This window comes from Antedon bifida, chromosome 7, assembly GCF_963402885.1.
Source record: "Antedon bifida chromosome 7, ecAntBifi1.1, whole genome shotgun sequence".
In the NCBI taxonomy this organism is placed as follows: Eukaryota; Metazoa; Echinodermata; class Crinoidea; order Comatulida; family Antedonidae; genus Antedon; species Antedon bifida.
In genome coordinates, this window is record NC_136232.1 from 1,954,881 (window position 1) to 1,975,004 (window position 20,124).

At 32.2% G+C, this 20,124-nt stretch overlaps 1 protein-coding gene across 3 annotated transcripts in view; it reads right to left on the bottom strand.

Moving 5' to 3' along the window:
• The window catches only part of LOC144848153 (zinc finger-containing ubiquitin peptidase 1-like), a 33,126-nt gene extending 13,002 nt beyond the window's left edge, over positions 1–20,124 (bottom strand). Inside the window, exons 1-7 of one of the 3 annotated variants that reach the window (XM_078704846.1) lie at positions 20,007–20,124; positions 18,218–19,466; positions 17,542–17,710; positions 16,779–16,973; positions 15,975–16,143; positions 15,216–15,379; positions 14,539–14,759 (exon numbers count right to left, since the gene is read on the bottom strand). In XM_078704846.1, the coding sequence (XP_078560972.1) occupies positions 14,539–14,759; positions 15,216–15,379; positions 15,975–16,143; positions 16,779–16,973; positions 17,542–17,710; positions 18,218–19,369 (2,070 nt within the window). In that variant the 5' untranslated portion in view covers positions 19,370–19,466; positions 20,007–20,124. Of the gene's footprint in view, positions 1–14,538; positions 14,760–15,215; positions 15,380–15,974; positions 16,144–16,778; positions 16,974–17,541; positions 17,711–18,217; positions 19,467–19,972 lie in introns of all 3 variants that reach the window. The other 2 variants (XM_078704845.1, XM_078704847.1) reach the window with 2 other exon arrangements.

Genomic DNA, 20,124 nt, shown 5'->3' on the forward strand with positions numbered 1-20,124 from the left:
ATGCAAAAGATTCACACCTCCCAAAACGAGGCTTGTTCTCCTCGCTACGAAAAAAATCTGACAAGAAAGTTTGGGAAAGCAAGGCTAAAGATGACGAGCTCGAAGACGTTTCACATGCGAATCAACGCTGTGCAGGATGGCGCTTGACACATGGTCATCGAAACAAGTGAACAATAAACGAACTTGAAAACACTTGCAGAAAAAACTGTAATAGTATAAAATACACTGGTGACTTTTACAGAATATTTTTAAGTGTAAATTCGAGTAAATGATGCGACCAAGAAGAAGAGGAAAACCATTTCAGATGTGTTTGGTACCCAAATTGAGGACGAGAAGAGGAGAAAAAGTAATGATGTACAGAAGAAAAAAACATTTTAATACTGTCGCAACTGGAGGTTAAATCACTCCATACCATTGACTTATTATAATGTATCTGATTTATGTTTATACTTTCAAATGCATGTCAACATCTATAATATTTCATGCATTTTATAACCTTTAATTTTAAATGTAGAAGCCTAAATATAAATACCTTGTTTAATGGTGCTTTTAGTATACCAGTAGGTTAAGCATATTTTTGGCTAATCTTCAGAGAGATCAAAAACGATAAAGGTTAAATGTTGAATATTATGTCCACAAACTGTTAAATGATATTTTTTATGTTGTAGCACAACCAAACGTTTTTTGCAAGATTGTTAACAATTTTTAAACATTTAAAACGCTTTCAATAATAACTTGATATAATGCATAAAGTAATTTATATAGATTTGTAGAATAAGTGAATAAAATATCATGAAAATTAAAAAACTTATTAAACAAAAAGATTTGTTAGTAAATCTTGACAGATAGATAAGTACTGTTTGATATTGAATGTTTTTAATCTTTATTCATTTATTCCTGGATTTTAAAAAAGTCTAGTTTACCGTAATGTTGTATTGTTGTACACTAAGAAAAGTTAATTAAAGTGCAGTATTTTTTAAATTAATGTTATTACAAATTTGGTATTGAAGAATGACAGAGTATAAGAGTATGCAGGCGTTTGAACCGATATATTGATTAGAAAATAAAAAAAATTATTAAGGAAGTTAAAATATTGATCATTGTCGATTTATTTCATTGTCTTGGACATGTACGACGTAATTGACTGACATTAACGACATGAAAATGATGAAATCTTGTTGTTACTGGTTACGCGTCAAGCTGGACATCAAATTTGAAAATTGCTGACAATGCAGAGACACACTGACGAGAATACAACCATGGAGACACTATACTACATCATACTACATTTATGCGTGATGGGTTTGTATACACCTTTGATCTCAAGGTAATTAGTTATTACTGTTATTGTCAACCTAATTTGAAACATTATTCGTCAAAGAAAAATTGCAGAAAATAATGGAAAAATGGAAAATTAAAGCTATAAAATAGTAATGTCTACAGTTTACCATTCCTCCCAATGGGATATAATGTTTGTAGTAAATATAGTATTCATTTCAATCTATTGACACAATTCATAGTATTTTTACACACATATTTTAGATTCATACTAAATACATCATTGTACATTGCATAAAAGTATTTGAAGAAAATTGTTGGAATTCCTACTAGTACTGGTATTAAAAATCTGTCTATAATTTTCTGATAATTCATGTATACCACAATTTGATTGAAAACATAAATTTTATCTGACATGGTTTTTTTTCTGGATAGGGCTAGATAGTAGCTATAATAATATCAAATATTTTTACATAAATTATTATTTATCAAATGTTTTATTAAATTATAGGGTTTTAATACAGTAGTAAAATTTTATATTAGACTTGCTATACATACAATAATAATATTTTTACATAAATTAATAATATGTAATAAAATGATTAATGTATTCAATATTTTATCAAATGTATAAAGATGAAGATAGTAAAACTGGCATTTAAATATAAAATATCAGTTTTTATGGACAAATTTAGCCATGGTGATATAATGCAGGAAGTACAGCGTACATTTCGCAATAACAGTCAGGTATTTCTCTTTTGTGTTAGTCAGAATAGACACAGCTGAGATGATTGTGAAATACCATGTGCATGTCATGCCCTGTAATTTTGCAATAGTCCAAATTAAAAACAGGTCACATATAAATTTAATTAGAAAATTTCTCAAAATATAGAGTAATGTCAGGACAGCAGAATTTGTTTATAAAAATATAATTTTTGAACTAAAAATTTAATTTGGTAACTGCATTTAGGGAAAATATTTAATTAAGTACATACATAATCTTTAAAATAATAATTTACACGAATACCTGAACAATTCACTTTTTTAAATAATAAATTAAAGGTTAATCAAGGAATTAACATCTTTAATGTTTACCATCAATCATAGATAATATGTAATGTTGGGTAAAATATACAGTACATATAATATCTGTTTATATTACATTACTATACTTATAGGCCTACAAGTTTATAAATATTACATTTTCTAATATAATAATAATATAACTACTGTACTGTATTAACTATTATTAATTTTACTACTGTATTTATTATTTTATAGTCAAACCTCAACTTTATGATAAATACACAGATGTCAAAACAGATTTACAGTACTAAACATACAGAATAGAAATAAAATCTAAAAATCCTATGTATTATATACGAATACGAATACGAATACGAATAGAACTTTATTGCAATCAAACGAAAGATTGAAGTTTAACAAAAGCGTTTCACTCAGAAAAATAAAATGCAATATACAAATATAAAAGACATTCAGAAATGTAGAACATACAATCAAAACATTAAAACAAAATTACAATTAAAAATCACTTATTATAAAAACAATAAATATAAAATTCAAATTGTTAAAGACATAGGCCTGCAGGATAAAAATTTAAAAATATTAAAAATTATTATTATATAATATATATGTACAGTAGTACATTGTTCAATTGTCATATTCATATATTATAATACAGTACAAAGCTAATTTTTTTTTTTTTAGTTGTATGCAGTATACAGCATTAACAAACATCTGTATTGTGTATTACCATGTATACGGGCATGAAATGCCACAATCAATGTTCATTAACTAGCTATGGTGACAATCTATCTAATTACATTAGAGTTAATATTAAAGATTTCTTTATTAATAATAACAAGCATTTGACGTTAAGTCTTTTAGGAAATGAATATTATGGCTGTCATGGAAATTCAATAAGTGGACAATCGATATAAGAATCGAAACATGAAAAAAAACAGATACGAAATCCCGGGGGTAGGTGCCGCATTTACGGATATATTTTGGTGGGGCTGGTAGCACAAGTGTGGGAAAATATGAGGAGGTATAGCATTATGGGGTGAAATTAGTAGTTTAAGTCCCTTGCCTGTCCTGTGTCATAATATCACAATCGCACAATTTTAGCTATACTGGATGCTAAGCCCATCGCTAAAGGGATCCTACATTTGAATCAATGAAAACTAGCCGCCTATGTTATCGCAAACCTCGTCACGAACAGTTCCTCTTTTGCCGGGAACTAGTACAAATAGTGCGCCCTCCCTGGCATGGAATTTTTCCTGTCGTCTTGGTAGTTCAAGTCCATAGTATTTTTTTCAGTAAAACAGGTAGCACAAGTGCCTCGAAGTGGCTGCTGCACCTCCCCATTTGGTTTGTAAGAAATGCAAATCTTTCCTCTGTACCCCTCCTAATAACCAACTGGTGAGACTCGGAACAAAGAAAACGATGGCTTTTATATGAATTCAAAATATTGAATACATTAAGCAGAAATAAAATTAAGAAATTACAATGTCTCCCAAAATTATTAAAGATCAAGCATAAATGTGATTTTTATTTCACTACATGAGATTTCACAAGAGGAGCTTTTACACACAATGTGTTTTGCCTCAACTCTCAGCTGCACAAATAACGGAAACAAGTAAACAAGTACTAGAAATTAGGTTTCCACTGATGAAACACAAACAATATGGGAAAAAAAAAATAATTGGAGTAAAAGATTGATAATAGAAAGAAGGAAATAGTTGCCTATTAAATAACTGAATGGCGAAAGATATTAATTGAAAGATACAGTACGTGGTTTTGGATCAATATTGGCATGGAAACACATGGTTATGCAATAACACTATAAAATTGCATATTTGTCAAAAAAGTATTTGTGAATTCATTTTATTTTTATTGAGCAAGATAATTATGGAATTAGAAGAATGTTTTTTTTTCTTTCCAACAGAAATGGGTCATTTAAAAAAAACACAAAAAAGGACTTAATTTGATTACGATCTCGATCTCAATGGAGCAATTTTTTGCTGCAATGCAATTGCAATATATAAATTTGACCTAAGCTCAGCAGATCTCAATATGGCACGACCATTTGACAACTTTCTGTGGATAATAATGACATCATCCAACCATGGAGGTACCTCCATGATCCAACCTCGAACGATCACCAAATGAGAAACTAATTAGTCTGCCGTCTGATCTTTGTTATAATATTAATTAACAACTAAAACTGGTTTTAGAACAAAACCGTTCTTTTGGGGATTTCAATTGTTTTAGAGTATATAATCCTATCGAAGTTAATAATATATATCAAAGAAAATATGGACAAAAATAATGCACAATGACTTGAAAACAGTCTTAAATTACACTGGCACACAATGATTTTTTCCAGTTTGTTGAGGAACAAACCCCACCACCATACATCACCCTCTTCCAAAAATCCTGGCTTTGAGCTTGAGCACTATGGATGTACAGTTAACTAGACTATGATTAGGATCAGCTTAACTTCCTTCTGAACATGAAAACGGTATAGAGACAGGCTATGGAAGGCGACACAAGTTGTCTTGAACAAAATAACATGCATTGATGAATCAGTTTAAGTTTAAACAATAGAGGTGATTTGAATGCTAGTGAATAATAAATTATTATAACCTAACAACAACAGCTGTATGTTTGAACCCTGTATGACAACTGATCAAAGTGTTAAATAAACATGATGATGAACAATATCAATAACATGTACAGTAATATTGCTAATAACTTATGAGTATTTTGAACAATAACAACACTATTTACACTTGCTGACCTATAATTGTTGATATGATAAATATACAAATAATGAAAGTTTATGAGTGCAATGATGATACACATAATTTCATGAAGTTACAGGGCCGTAGCCACCAGTACAGTTTCAACCTGACCTCTTTTCACAGAGGTCAACCCTGTGGGCTGCACAGGGGATTGTTCCCCCTTCTTGTGGCAACCACACCACTATATTTCTTGTGGCTACATCACAGGGTTGAAGATGAAATTCTATTGCCAGTATACAAAGCCAGAGTTAAAATAGAATTTCATATTTCACCAAATTAAATTGTTTGTACCATCACACGATTATAAAAACATTCATAATATTTGTTCTAGGCCTATATGTAAGTAAAATCTTGCCAAATGTTCTGATTTTCTTGTTGTGAAGGAAAGATTGCGTCTTGCATGTTGCTGCTTCCATTCGCAGAACAGACGATGAGGCTATTGGATTTCACAAAGATTTTTTTTTACGTACGCGAGAAGATTTTTTTTTAACACAAAAAAAAGGAAAAAAAATGACTATTATTAGTATAACACGATCGTTAAATAGTACGTCCTATTGCATGCCATGTGACCTACAGTACAATAATCCAATCAAATGACATGAATTTATTTAGGCATTACATAATACTGTATGATATATTAAATGTTGATGATGAAGAATGGTGATAAATATAGTGAAATTTAACATTAAGTTTGAGACAGCTTCAAAATAAGAATACCTACTAAAGTCTGGCTTATTAAAAAAGAAAAGACCACAGAAAGCATATTTTTCAATCCATCACCATCATAATTATTATGTATATATTTTAATGCTATTGCCATTGTGTATATGGTGGTTGTGGTCATTGAAATTGAGTATAAATATTGCTAATTAAATGTCTGTCTACTTGGTGAGGGCAAGTATGTATGTTATCATTTCTATCACTTGCGTGTGGTAACCCTCACGTTAAAGTCAAATTTGCTTCCGCAAAACTGGCAGAAGTTCTGATTTGTTCTATTAAACTAGATAAAAATCCTGACATAGGGATAAAGCGAAGTGCAAGGTTATTTTAGTTTACGGATTCTTTACGATCAACAGTTGAATGTTTTCAAGAATAACATAAATTCATGTTTTAAGTGTTGAGAGCTGATGTTCTTAATAAACACAGCAACCCCCATACTTAAAGTTTGATTTACACCCGTTCAAAAACGAACTGGCAGGGTAGTGCTGTTTAGGTGAAAAGGTCAAGTAATCTTATATACAGTTGACAAATTGAGCTGTTGCGCATTGGAAGATTGATGGGATGTTTATTAGAGTGTTAAAAAAGTTTTTCAAAAAGTCAAAGGAATAACTTGAACCAGGGAGGCATTTCAAAGATGACACCAACCTCAAGGGGGACAGCTTGTATGGGGTTTCAATAGAGGCACAGTAATCCTTTATTAAACTAATGAAATTTACACTCTTATATGCTTGCCAAGTCTTTCCGTGCTAACAATTTTACAATTACATTTCGACGAAGGGACAAAATTGTCAAAAGTTAGGTTAGTAGGCAAGTAGTCTATTTACCATTACTTCCCCTGCTTTCTCTAGTTGAAAAGGGCACTTCAGGAAAAGGAGGGTGGGGGATGTTGGTTTTTGAGGGTGGGGGCTGGTTGAGGTTAGGCGTTGGTGGTGGGAACCCTCGAAAAGAGTCTAATATTATACTTCATCATTATTTCTTATTATTTATAGATAAAAGTAGATGGTTACCTGAACCAGTACCTGAGGTAATTAACAATTATTTTTATAACAAACAATAATTTGAATGATCATCACATGATCATCACATGATTATCACATGATTTCAACATTATATCACATGAAACTGAATACATAATAATGAAGATCACAACAGAACTTTCTCAACGCTGAAAACCTAATTTATCCAACAAAATTGTGCAAGTTTAGTGACGCACAAACATTGAAATAATTTTTAAAATCAATAATAATATTTGTAATTTAAACGTAAAAATGTTATCGATTTTGGTCTTGCACAATATTAAAGTACACTGAACTATTGAACTCTGAGTAAAATTATACCATAATTACCACAGGAATTCTATAAATAGGACAAACCAATAATTATATACAGAATAAAAGATGTATAACATGTTGTATTGACATTAAAATATTATTCTGTAATACACAGAATAAACAATTTATATTATTTAATTTATTTTAATAATGCAGTCATTTCCTTTACTTCGGATAGTACATCCATATACAAAACAAAAAGAGAAAGAAACAATAGCATTTTCCACAAAAACAACCTAAAATGTTAATGCTGATGCAGGTTGGATTGTGGAAGTACATTAACTATGGTATAATAATATATAATATATGAAGGTAAAACTGCCATAATATACAGTATGTCCTTTCATCCGTCTTAGAATACATTCTTTTTGTGTTGATCCTATTAAAAATTGAACTAAAGCAGGATAAATAAAGTTGATTTTATCCCTTCTTTCATTCATAATACATAAATATTTGGACTAGCATTTAGATTGCCTTGTTATACTGCTTATACTAGCATGAATCATGTGTTTAGCTTTAGTTTCAGAGGTAAAGTTGGTTCCATCGAGCACCCTCACCTCTTTTATGGAAAAGTAAAAAAAAAATAAATAAGGAAAAGAGCTTCTAGAAAAATATGTAAGATTTTTTAGGATTGTAATTTTTTTTGTCACTTCCTCGTGATTTTGATTTGAATTTATTAGGAAAATTGTTATAAAAAATACATACAAAGTGATAAAATTACTGACATTACAAATACATTAATATTAAAAAGATTTTCCAGGATAGCTCAAAAAGCTTATTAGCTTACTTCCGTTGGGATCAACGCTCTCAAGATGATGTTGCGGGAACAAAAGAACCCTACAAGTAGGCCTACCTTTACTAACTGTAAACTTTATTCCAGAAGAAGTTCATTCCAGTAGGGATCCAGAAAGATTCCAGGGATAATATGAAAGGTTAACAGGTCAAAAAGAAGGTTCAAAGAAGGAATGTTTTTAAGGATTAAAAAACTTGTCCGCCAACCCAACAACTTCCTACTTAAATCCAGTATATCCTCCGTGCCTTTTGACCCAAGTTCAGCAAGTTGAAATGTTATTCACGGTCAAAAAATTTCCATTTTTTCCAGACATAAAAAAATCTCAATTCATTGAGTGCTGTAGAAATGACGAAATCTACAATACATCAAGATAATAGTATTTTTAATAGCCGATATATATTACTGCAGAAAATAATGCGTTATCTTTTGTAATTTTTTTGGGCAAAATTTTGGAGTGGTGAAAGGACAATCTGTGCCAAGTTCAAGACGACCTGGGCCGCTACCCGCCCGATGGATCTGCCTATGATGACCTGGGCCGCTACTCGCCCAATGGATCTGCCTATGATCATAAACTGTGGGGTATTACGTAGGTGTTCGATGTACAGTAGAATGAGAACACATGGATTAATACAAGTACAAGTTATCTCTTAATGAAATTTTGATTCAATAAAGTACATGTTAGAGTATAATTTGCTTTGATAATAGATTCAAAAGAAATTTGTTTAAAGTGGTTTTGTTGCTTACTGCATCATATACTCAACACAGAAGAAACAAGGACATAATGATTGAAATACAGTAGGGGAGGAGAGGTAAATAATGAAAAGGATGGCAGAGCAACAAAAACAATGGATTCAAGGACATAATGATTGAAATACAGTAGGGGAGGAGAGGCAAATAATGAAAAGGATGGCAGAGCAACAAACACAATGGATTGGACATAGAATTTTGGAAGGAGGATTATTAAAAATGGTGATAGAAGGAAGATATAAAGGTAAAACAAGAAGAGGAAGGTTCACAAAAACAGTAAATTCCCTATATTAATATTCCTCAATCTAACAGGTGATAGGTACATTTCAAACATGGTATACTGCAGGAAATATTAATAATAATACTAATATTATCATCCCATTTTAACTACTCTAGTGTTAATGTTTCAGTTTTTTTCTCTCTCCCTCTTAGCAAAGACAAGCATCAATTTGTTCTTAATTTTTCGTCAATTTTAACCTTAAAAGAAATGCGTTCATACTTTACATTTTGTTACTGTAAGGGATGAGGTTCCAGGGATGTGTTAATTGTAGCATGCAAGCTTTGGACGTGCTTCAGCTGATAGATGACATCCAGGGGCCATTATTAAACAAATAGTTATCTATCTGCATACAATGATTTTAACCTGAGTCCAGGGATTGTGTTTACAACTCGTTGACATCATTTGTATTGCTGGAATGATGATGAATCAGATACGGGATATTTAAAAATTGTTCAATAACAACATCTACTACCATTTCATTACAAAGGTTAATTCAGTATTCATATTAGAATAATGAAATTGATACTTAAATTAAAAATATTTCACATTTTGAGAATTTACATCTTGAAAATCTGTATATTTGTGACCTACCATCTACAGTATCTATTCTCACAGTAAATTTTTACAGAAAATAAAATGATTTTTGAATGAAAGTTTTTTCTTTAGAACAAAATAAGAACTAGCTAAGGCTGCAAATGAATTTTAAAATACATAATGTCTATTGACATTATCTATTGCATTTTAACATTACAAGTAGTGTTCTATAATAAGTACAAATATGTTGACCAATTTAAAACCCATAGCAGGCCTGTAAACTGGCCCATTTTGACCATTTAATTATCAAAGAAAATGTTATATGGGTTCCAATGTTGATGGCCAGTAAAATTAGGTTCAAGCTGGAAAAAACTGGTGGGCCGGTTATGAATAATATTTGGACAACAACTGAATATTTTTCAGCTAAAACATTAACATTTACACATTTATAATTTTGTTATTATATTATTAATTATTATGGACCATGTGAGACATAAAAGCATTAAAACCACTGTGGGAAGTGCACACCTCCTAAAAATGTATAATGTATGTATAATTTAACAAAATTGTGAATTTTCATTATGTAATGAATGGTAGATAGAAAAAAAGAGCACAAATATCATTTTTGTAGGTGAAAATACGATAACCCAAATCATTTTGATACCATGATGAATTACTCTAGCAAGATATGGGATATGAAATACCAGATAAGATGAATGGCTATTATGAAACCATCTGTAACACATACTGTACTGTTATGAAAGTACCTGGGAAAAGTTATTAAAATATAAACTCACAACAAAACCTGAGGCAAAACATACATTGATAAATACCATTAAAAAAATGATAGCTGCAGGCAGGCATGGATAGCACGTATTTCATAGTAGGACGACGTTTAATGGGTACCTAGAAAATCTGTTTACTATTTTTGAAATATGAACTACTTTTTAAATACTTGATATATCACTCATAACAAAAATAACTTTTTGTCTTCTTGGGCATCCAGAAATTTACAAAACTGCAAATTTATGACGACTACTTACTATAGGAAAATGTAAACTCTACATAAAAACACCGTTTTAAAATATCTAAGTGGTTGAATTCACTCTTTTGGGAGATCCTTATTAAGGGGACATTTTCCAGTGAATGAAATAAAAGAGGGGAAATACATTACAACACTACAGTCAACCACTATTAAGGGAACACATTGTTGGGTGCTATGGGTTCTACTGTAGGTGTGTTGGTATGGAGACAATGATTAATAATATATAACAATAATCAAACTTGTCCATTTTGCCAATTCTAAGAAAAACAACCATGTACTGTATCCTGAATTTTGGTGGCAAAGTTTTTAAATTAATTTTAAAGAATCGAGAGTCGAATAAAGATGATGTAATGAATTAGAAATGATTTTCGACAAAGTAGAAAAGATTGGATATATCGAAGAACGAAATTTGGTGATAAATATGGACAGAAAAATATACAGTACATATATATTCTAGAATACATACATTATTTCACCACTTTCTTTGTCCCTTTGTCTTATCATAGCCATCAATGTTATTTTTTATTACATTATGTGATTTTACAAACAGGCAGTGACCATCTGTCCACATTTATCATGAATGTTGTTAATACATGTTACAGTATGCGCCATAAAACCATACAGTGTAAAAGTAAAAGTTTTTTCCTATGCTTTCTATTAATATATTCATGCTTTGGTAACAACATCATAACATAACACAGATAGTGAGCATGGGTTGTTGACACCACTTAACAAAGCAGGTAGCTGGATTCCCAGGCACCCATGTTTTCTACCAAGCCAGCAATAAATCTTTTGTTATTGGCCTGTCACCTGGGTCACTGGCATATTATTTGCAACCTTTACCGAAACGTGATGTATCAACTTTCTTTATTTACATCAGCTTCTACTCCTTACATATCCAAAATGTCTATTTTTACCTTATCGTAACCGGAGGATTACAATATTTTCCCCATTATATATTATTTTTAAGTTTATCACCCTTTGACCTAACTGCATTAACATCGTGAAATAGCTTTAGGTGACAAATAAATCAATCATTATCTTTTTTTTCTAAACAAAGCTAGTAAAACATATTACCAAACTTTTGTCAGATGAAAAAAAAATGAATTTATGTTTTTGGTGTTTTTATTAATTAAACGTCAGACTTTTATTTTCACCTTACATTACAGTATAATAAATTTTTTTAGAGTAACCAGATGCATCAGGTGGAACAAACTACTGGTTTTATAGCAGAATGTTACTAAATTTGACTGTTTTAAGAGAAATTCTCTTAAAAAAATTTTTTTCGTTGTGGTTTCTGTACATTTAACCAAATATTATATCTGAAACTCATTCCTGTAGCTAAGCTTTAAAGATGTATTGTCCCCCTGAAAAAATATTTTTTTTAAATTTTTTTGTTGAATATGCCATTTTAGTGTCACATAATATTTATTCACTTTGACCTAAAATTGGATCGGAAAAAAAAGTATTTACCTGATAAAACTGTAATTTAAAGCAAAAAATAGACAAATTGGCTGCCAGCCAATGGGTTTTTGGTTGAATTTAACCGTTTAATTTGTCATTTGATAAGTGAAAACATTATTTTTTGGGTTTTTTTTTTCTACGAAAGTGATTAACTTTGTTAAAACTACAAAATTACGTATATATAAGTTTGATTTTATTAATCTTCATTTTTCATGTTTTTGGGGGACAATACATCTTTAAGGCTAATCATATTTCATTTTTTAGAAAATGTCCTGTACATAAAAATAATGATTTTACAGTACATGGTGGTCATTTTCATTCAGCAAAATCAGTATACTGTATAATGTAGCCTATGTTTTTAATTGAGAGATCTATTGCTGTACATGGTAAACTTTTTTAAAAAACAAAAAAATAGAGGGCAGTATCATGCTGTTTTTGTAAGACTAAGTCTACAACCTGGTGTCATAAAATATAATTCTGACACTGCTTAGGCTAGCTGGTAAAAACTTCAAACATTGACATCTCTTCAACGTTATACTGAACATAATTAAAACCTGAATTGAATTCTTAAATTAAATTATCATACCATATGGTGAAAAGAACAAATTGATTTGACTACTTATGGACAGCATCATCAATAACGTGTCTGACCATTAGCTCTGCCTATGGGTAAAATTAAGACACAATCGGATTGAGCTGTTGAGAGGTAGAAAAAATGAAAAAAGAAAACACATTTTTCCAGGCTCAACACAAAATACAAGATACAATGTAAACTATTAGGATAATACGAGGATTAAACTTCAAGAAAATCTGGGGTTCTCTTTAATTTCTTTATTTATTTACTACTAAAACATTGGCTATACCTTGCTTGAGCTATGTCTACACTATCAAACTTTTATGTGACAAAAAATGTGATGTGCCCATACAGTATATGGACACGATGATGTCATATCACTACCATATTGGTATTGATCACACTTTTTTTGTAATGTAGACAGAGCTTTAGAAGACATCTTTATTTAAGGTCAAATTACAAAAAAAGTCCAACCGAAAGATTCTGTTTTTCAATTTATTTTACGCCTAGCAAGTTCTGGATCATCTTTTGAAGAATGTGATAATGTACTGTATTTGATAAAACTCCTTTAAAGCTCTGTCTACACTATCAGACTAGTTTGATAAAAATAGTGTGATGTGCCCAAATATGGTAGTGATATGCTTAAATATGGTAGTGATGTGATATCATCATGTTCATATATGGGCACATCACATGCTTTGTCAAAGTTTGATAGTGTAGACAGAGCTTTACAATTGAATCAAACATTTATACTATTTGAAAGAACTTGAAACAGACAGGCCTTCTAAAATCTATATTGAGTGATTTCAAGACTCCCGACAAATATGTCCTTAAGCGTTTCCTAATCAATAACTTAAACAAGGTAATGACATCACCCAGATATTCATAATCAGATTTGCAGGTGTTTAGACTGAATACACTCTACAGTATTATATTTAATTATCAAAAATAACACCACTTATATCTGGCAACGTCATCAGATATTGAATATTTCATTCAAGTTCACAATATTCAAGGTTGAAATTGCAACTGGTACAATAATAATAATAAAAACTTTGTTTAATCACGGTAACACTTGTTCACCTCAATGGTGTTTTTCGACAAGGCCGTAAGACATTATACACTACATTTTCTACAGTACAATAGATTGATAGATATACATTTTACAGCATGCATTTCTCTTGGTATGTTTTAGCGATACTGTACATAGACGTAGTATAGTAGATTGAGACATGTTGAGGGTTCCATGCATTTATTTATTATTTCTTTATACTGGGTAGATTCTTCAGTCAGAGGGCCCAGTTATGATCAGTGGCTGTGTGTGTACTAGTACACCGGGATAACCCCTACTCGTCACAAAAGATGTACTAGGTTCTTTAAAGTGCACATAAGCTAGATGTGTACATTGGACCTACAGTTTATAGTCCTTATCCACCAGAACCATGGAGAGAAAGAGCGAGCTTCAGAATTATGGTTCCACTGTCTTAACCTGTAGGTTACTATTTAAGATTTTATAGTGTAAAATGATTTTGGAGTTTAAAAAAAGTGCATCAAGGAGTATTGTTTGCAAATGACATCTACAAATTTTCTGAATTTTGCAAAGGCAATTCTTAACTACTTAAACATCTATGAATAGTAGAGAACATGTAATTTTTTCCAGACATTTAAGAGTAACTGATTTAAAGTGCTGGACACTGTCAACAGCTGAATTTTTCAATATATAGATAAATATTACTGATATATTGGACATGAATGAAAAGTAAAAGAAGCAAAGGATAATAGTGGAAACGATTGAGGGAGGAAATCTGACAAAATTTGGGAAACAGTAACAGTAAGAGGTTAGACCATCTGGAAGCGGCGGACATGCTAGGCTTTTCATCCAGAAGTGGACCAACAATATCCGATTATGATTAAATAATAATAATAATTCATTTAATTCACTTACCTTGCTCTCATCTTCTGTTAAATTTCCCTCAACGCACACAATCTGATACTGTTTAGACTTCAGGTTTGTAAGAGTCTGGCGTAAAGGCTTGAGTGCATATCCTGTCAGGTTTGGTGCCTTTAACAATCCAAGTTGCTTTTGAGTCAAACTTGGATCAAACAGTAGAAGACGTATGCTTTTATCTTTCAATTGCTCGTAACCAACGATAGTTCGACTGTGTCCTGCATACAAATAATAAATTATACAAAATAATATTATAAAATCTATAAATGAAAAAAAATTTGTTTTAAGCACAAGAAATGTTTTAATGCTGTTTAATTTTTTAATTAATAATTTTCGATGTGTTGCTTTTATTGTATTTTTGAAGAGGATATCATAATTATAATAATCTTCTTTTACAGTATGTTTTGTAAACATACAAATAATGAATGTTTATGAGTTGAATAGGAAGAATATTTTCATGAGTTGAGGTGGAGCCAAGTTAAATAGATCAGTCCATCTTCTAAATCTTGAAAACATTCTCTTCATCTATGAATACAAAACATTTGTTTTACAATTCAATTACAATCTTGAATCAATGTCAAGGCTAGAATTTAGGGCCAAGGGTGTCCAGACATAATCAGACCAATCCAAGGGTGTCCAGTATGTCCAGACTTTGCATTCCAACTGACGCTCACCTTCATGTTGTAAATACAGAGGAAGTTTGTTACTGCAAATAGCCATTTTATTGAACAGACTTCCCAATGCTAGTGATGTACCAAAGTACTGCTTAATCCAATCAAACAGCTGTGGATGCGTTCTGTTTGGTCCGGTGGGTTTATGGAAGTCAATTAATTTACATCTGAAAAGATAAACAACAGAAAATTTATTGAATTTATTGAAATAAAATAACACTGATCTGATTGATGAATCATACACTAATCTCCTATTCAAGGGACATTTATTATTAAAATAGAGACTTCCATGTAAAATGAAAAAGCAGAAATATATGTCATTATTCAGGGATCATCCAATTAAGGAGAATCTATGCTGGGTTCTAAAGGTGTCCCTTAATGGGAGTTACTACTGCTGAATAAGCAATGCCTTTGATGTTAAATACAGTAGAACCCATATTAATGGGACTTCTTTAAATAGGGTGTTGCCTGAAAGGGGATTGGCTGTAGGGATAAAATAATTTCCCCTTGTTTGTTCTATAGGAAAGTGTCCTCATAATGCATTTTTTTCACCTGCTCCTGTCCGGTTCCGTCAAATAACATCGCCAATCTTTTTACTCGATATGTGCATAGCCAAGTGATGTGTTGTTAAAATGAAAAGGGATGGGAACCTGAGCTGGAGCGGGATCGGAGCAGGCGTGAAAGACCCTTAGAAGTCTAGAAATAGCAGTGTCCCAAAGGAGGCGTTCTACTCTACAGTAAGTGTTAAAAAAAATACTTTACCTTACTTTGAGAGATGTAAACAAGGCTACTACCTCAGTAGCCCCAATCCATTTTCTTGTGTTGCATAGCTTTCCACCGAGTTGCTCCTTTCCTTGTGGGTCGTAGCCCTCACTCCATGCTTTCTCAATCAGCTGTTGGATTTTAGATATCGATGGCATATTTGTAGAATCTATTACAAGGATACAAAATATTTTATTTAAACTTGCAAATTGGAAGAAAAGAATTACAGAAAGTATAATTCTTTGCTCTCTATACCAAACATGAAAGAAATTTTCCATTAAATTATCATGTTAGACACACCTCATCACCAATTTCCGCCTTTAATTTTTAAAATTTTGTTATTTTATTTATTAAACTTTATCACTGCACACATAAACACATAACAAAAAAAAGCAGCGAAAAGAAAGGGATAAACAGGTGACAAGCACCTCTATCCACATCCCCCCTTAAAAATAAAATACACATAAAAGTAACAAAAATACATACATACTTAAACATGCCAACTAAACTATTTATGCCTGCAACGGGAACATCGGCAACGTGATATCCACGTGCATGTATTATTGGTGTCAAAATTGTTTAATATCCACGTGCATGTATTATTGGGGTCAAAATTGTTTAATATCCACGTGCATGTATTATTGGGGTCAAAATTGTTTAATTCGGGACCTTTGACCTAATGTACTATGATTGGTTAAAAGTAGAACTGATAATAATCAATATGGGTTCAGCGGCTGATCCTTTTCCCTGAAAAAAGATCTATCTATGACACGGAAGAGGTGTAAATATAGATGTCAAACATACCATTAAAAACAGATTTCTTAAACCTAGGATCATTGCACATAGCTGTCATCAACATCTGGATATTCTTATAGCCACAGCCCCATCCTTTATCACCGGGAGATGAACCATAGTGACTAGTTTGATCGGCACATAGACGGACACTTGGTACTCCATCAACACCTTTGCAATAGTACTGATACAACTTTACGACAAGGCCTAAAATTGTCATAAAAAACAATTTGATTAGCAAGCAAAAGAAAAAAGCATATGTATTTTTCTAGATTTTATCCTTAATACATATATTTTATTTAAATGTATGTTTATACTCTATAATCAGTATTATGAGGAAATTGTTTGTCTTTGAAATTAACAAAATCATGTCAAATCATTGTCACCCTTTCTGCTGTCATATGTGTACAACCTGTGAGCGGCTAAGCCATGAACACCTACAGTAATTGATAGCATACAGTACCGACCAGAAGAACACCCCAATTTTGGATGCGTCCGATGTATCATGAATTCTACATGAATGCGTCAATAACGCATCCATGTAAGGCTCATTTCATCCTAACATTGTTATTTCGACGCATTCACGCCCCTCGTTATTCTTGCTTGCATTTAAAAACTAATTAATATTAATTATATTAGACACAGTTATTGTAAAAAATACTTAAAATGTGGGTTTTACCAAGGTGTATGCAAATGACTTTCAGAAAATGGTGCCCGATATGTTAATAGACTGTCGTGTTACAATTTTTCTTTGGTGAAGCAAATTTAGATTTACCTCTGGTTCTTGCTCGGCCATCATCTATGCCACAACTTATTGAGATGTTGATAGAGTGTATCTGATTGTGGTAATCCGACACTGTCATCTCTCCTTTGTACAGAGCTCTTTCATATGCTTGCTTTGCTTGTTTCCTATAACTTCCTTGATCATTCATTCCATACTTCTTCTGTAAAAGTACAAAATAAATAAAATAATAGTGGCACCTTCATATTGAAGTGAATATATTAGGGATCTTTTGATTTGCGATGACCTACTGTACGCATGTTGTGACATTGGGTTGTTATGTTATAGAATCGCGAGGTAATTTCCAGAATGATCGTAATCAAAATGGTACTGGGTTGGGTCTACTAGCATTCCTGGTCCCATAGAATCTGCCAAATTTGTGTTGATGAAGGAAGTGAGAAAGTGCAACCCCTCATATGCACATAATTCATTGTGTACATACAATTATGCGCACAATAAATTAACATCATATATAATAACTACAGTAGTACAGTATTTGGCAAATAAATTCTACAAAAAGTTGAATTTGTAGAAATCATCAGATCAAGTTGTAAATACCTTTATTAGACTAAAGGTAAATATTTTTTTCAAAAATTACAGCCAGCAAACATTTGCTACAGTAGCTTTGCTTTTGTAGCAAATTACTAGTTTGAATTCTTAGCTCTAATACCTGTAGCTCTTGAAACTGTGCTTCTTCCTCCCTCTGTGCTTTCCTTCTCTCATCATTTTCAATTTTTCGTGCAATTAATTCATCTGACTTTATCACTTCATCGGCCAATGATAGCTGTCTGGCAACAGCCTCATCATCATTAGTATCGATAGCAAAATGCTCGTCTACGTGATAGGCTAATGCGTCAACATCTGTTGTACGATATTCACAAATAGGGCAATGTTTGAGTTCGTGAACCGACTTGGATTTGCTACCTTCATTCTCCAGAGAGTGATATCCGGATAATTTACTTGCATTTGAATGTCTACTACTTTCTAGTGATAAGTTTTGCATTGACATGCTATTGCAGTCTTCCCTGTTTGTGTTTTCACTTTTAAACGGCGATTGTATTACATTTTTTATTGCACTAAAGATGGAGTTAAAAGAAGTATTGCTTTGATCGGACGAAGATTCCTGGTCAGAGGTAGAACCACAGGATGGTCTTGCTCTTTTCTTCAAAGGTGACTGTATACTTGAAATTGATGACCTATCGTCCCCTATTCCACTTTCTCCAGAATTTCCCTGGATGCTGATTATTGAAAACGAAGACGATGAAGACCTTGTTGATCCACTTTCTAAGTGATCGTAACTGGAAGACGGTTTTTGTGGAATGTAATCTTTTACGTTATTATTCACTGCATGTTCTGTCGTGTCGGTAAAAACTTGTGTTGTTTTTCTAGAATTTTTTATTTTTCTTCCTGTGGCGTCTTTAGTTCGTATTTCGTCATTCACAGTCGTACGGCCATTGACAATTTTACGCTTTACTTCATGCTCTTTCGATAACTCTAAAAGAGTTTTTCCCTTTGAATCGAAATGATCCTGACTGACCCCAGCATGAACTGAATTTGTTTGTTTGACCGGTGATGTATTGCCCCTTAGAACTTGACCATTCGTTCTGGATGAATGTCCAGACCCACTAGGACTAAAGATATCCACATGAGCAGTATTGATGTGGAATTCTAACTCATTGGCAGAAATACCAGCTAAATCACACATCGGGCACTGTATATGGTCATGTACAGTCAGCATGTGGGTGTTCATACTGTCTGCACTCAAATTTTCCTGTCCACATATTATACAGGTAAACAAAGGTGAGCCATACGTAGCAGACATCGATGTTGTTATTCTGAAATATTACTTTCCACATAATTGAATGACATATTATGCAGCTAGAGTATATTGATATTTTGCTTTTGCTGGTACTCTGAGTCTGTAAAAGGAAAAAAAGCAAAATGTATTATAATATATATTATGTTTATAAACAAACAGTACAATGTTGCTGTGTATAGCATCATCCAAACAGCTTTCAGTTTCTTGTTGGCCTTACCCTAACCCTTCCATATTGGAATTTTCAGGATTTAATAATATACGGTACTTAATTAGCCTAATTATTTTGTAAACATAGTTACCAGAGTCTGGACACTCCACACTTGACACTCCCTTACATCCTGTAAGTGTTGGCCTCCTAGTCAGAGAGACTAGGTAGGGCAGGAATAACTAAACTAACTAAACCTAGGCCTTATTTATAATTCATAATTAATAGTAGGCCTAGGCCTAGCCTAGGTAGGTAGGCCTAGGCTAGACCTAGCCTAGTATAGGCCTACGCTAGGCCTAGCCTAGTCTAGGAGGCTTACTAGCCTAGGCTAGGCCTACTTTTCTATCTAGCCTAGCCTAGGTAGGCTAGTAACTGCTTTAGTATAGTTAATAATAGCCTACCCTTTTAAACACAGATTATTTCTATCCTACTCACTAAACTTGGCTAGCTCATTGATTGACGTTGAGAATTCAGTAAACAAACAGTTTCTATTTTTTGTACATTTGCCTTTTCTGGAAATTCTGGAAATTTCACAGACAGCAGAATTATAGAG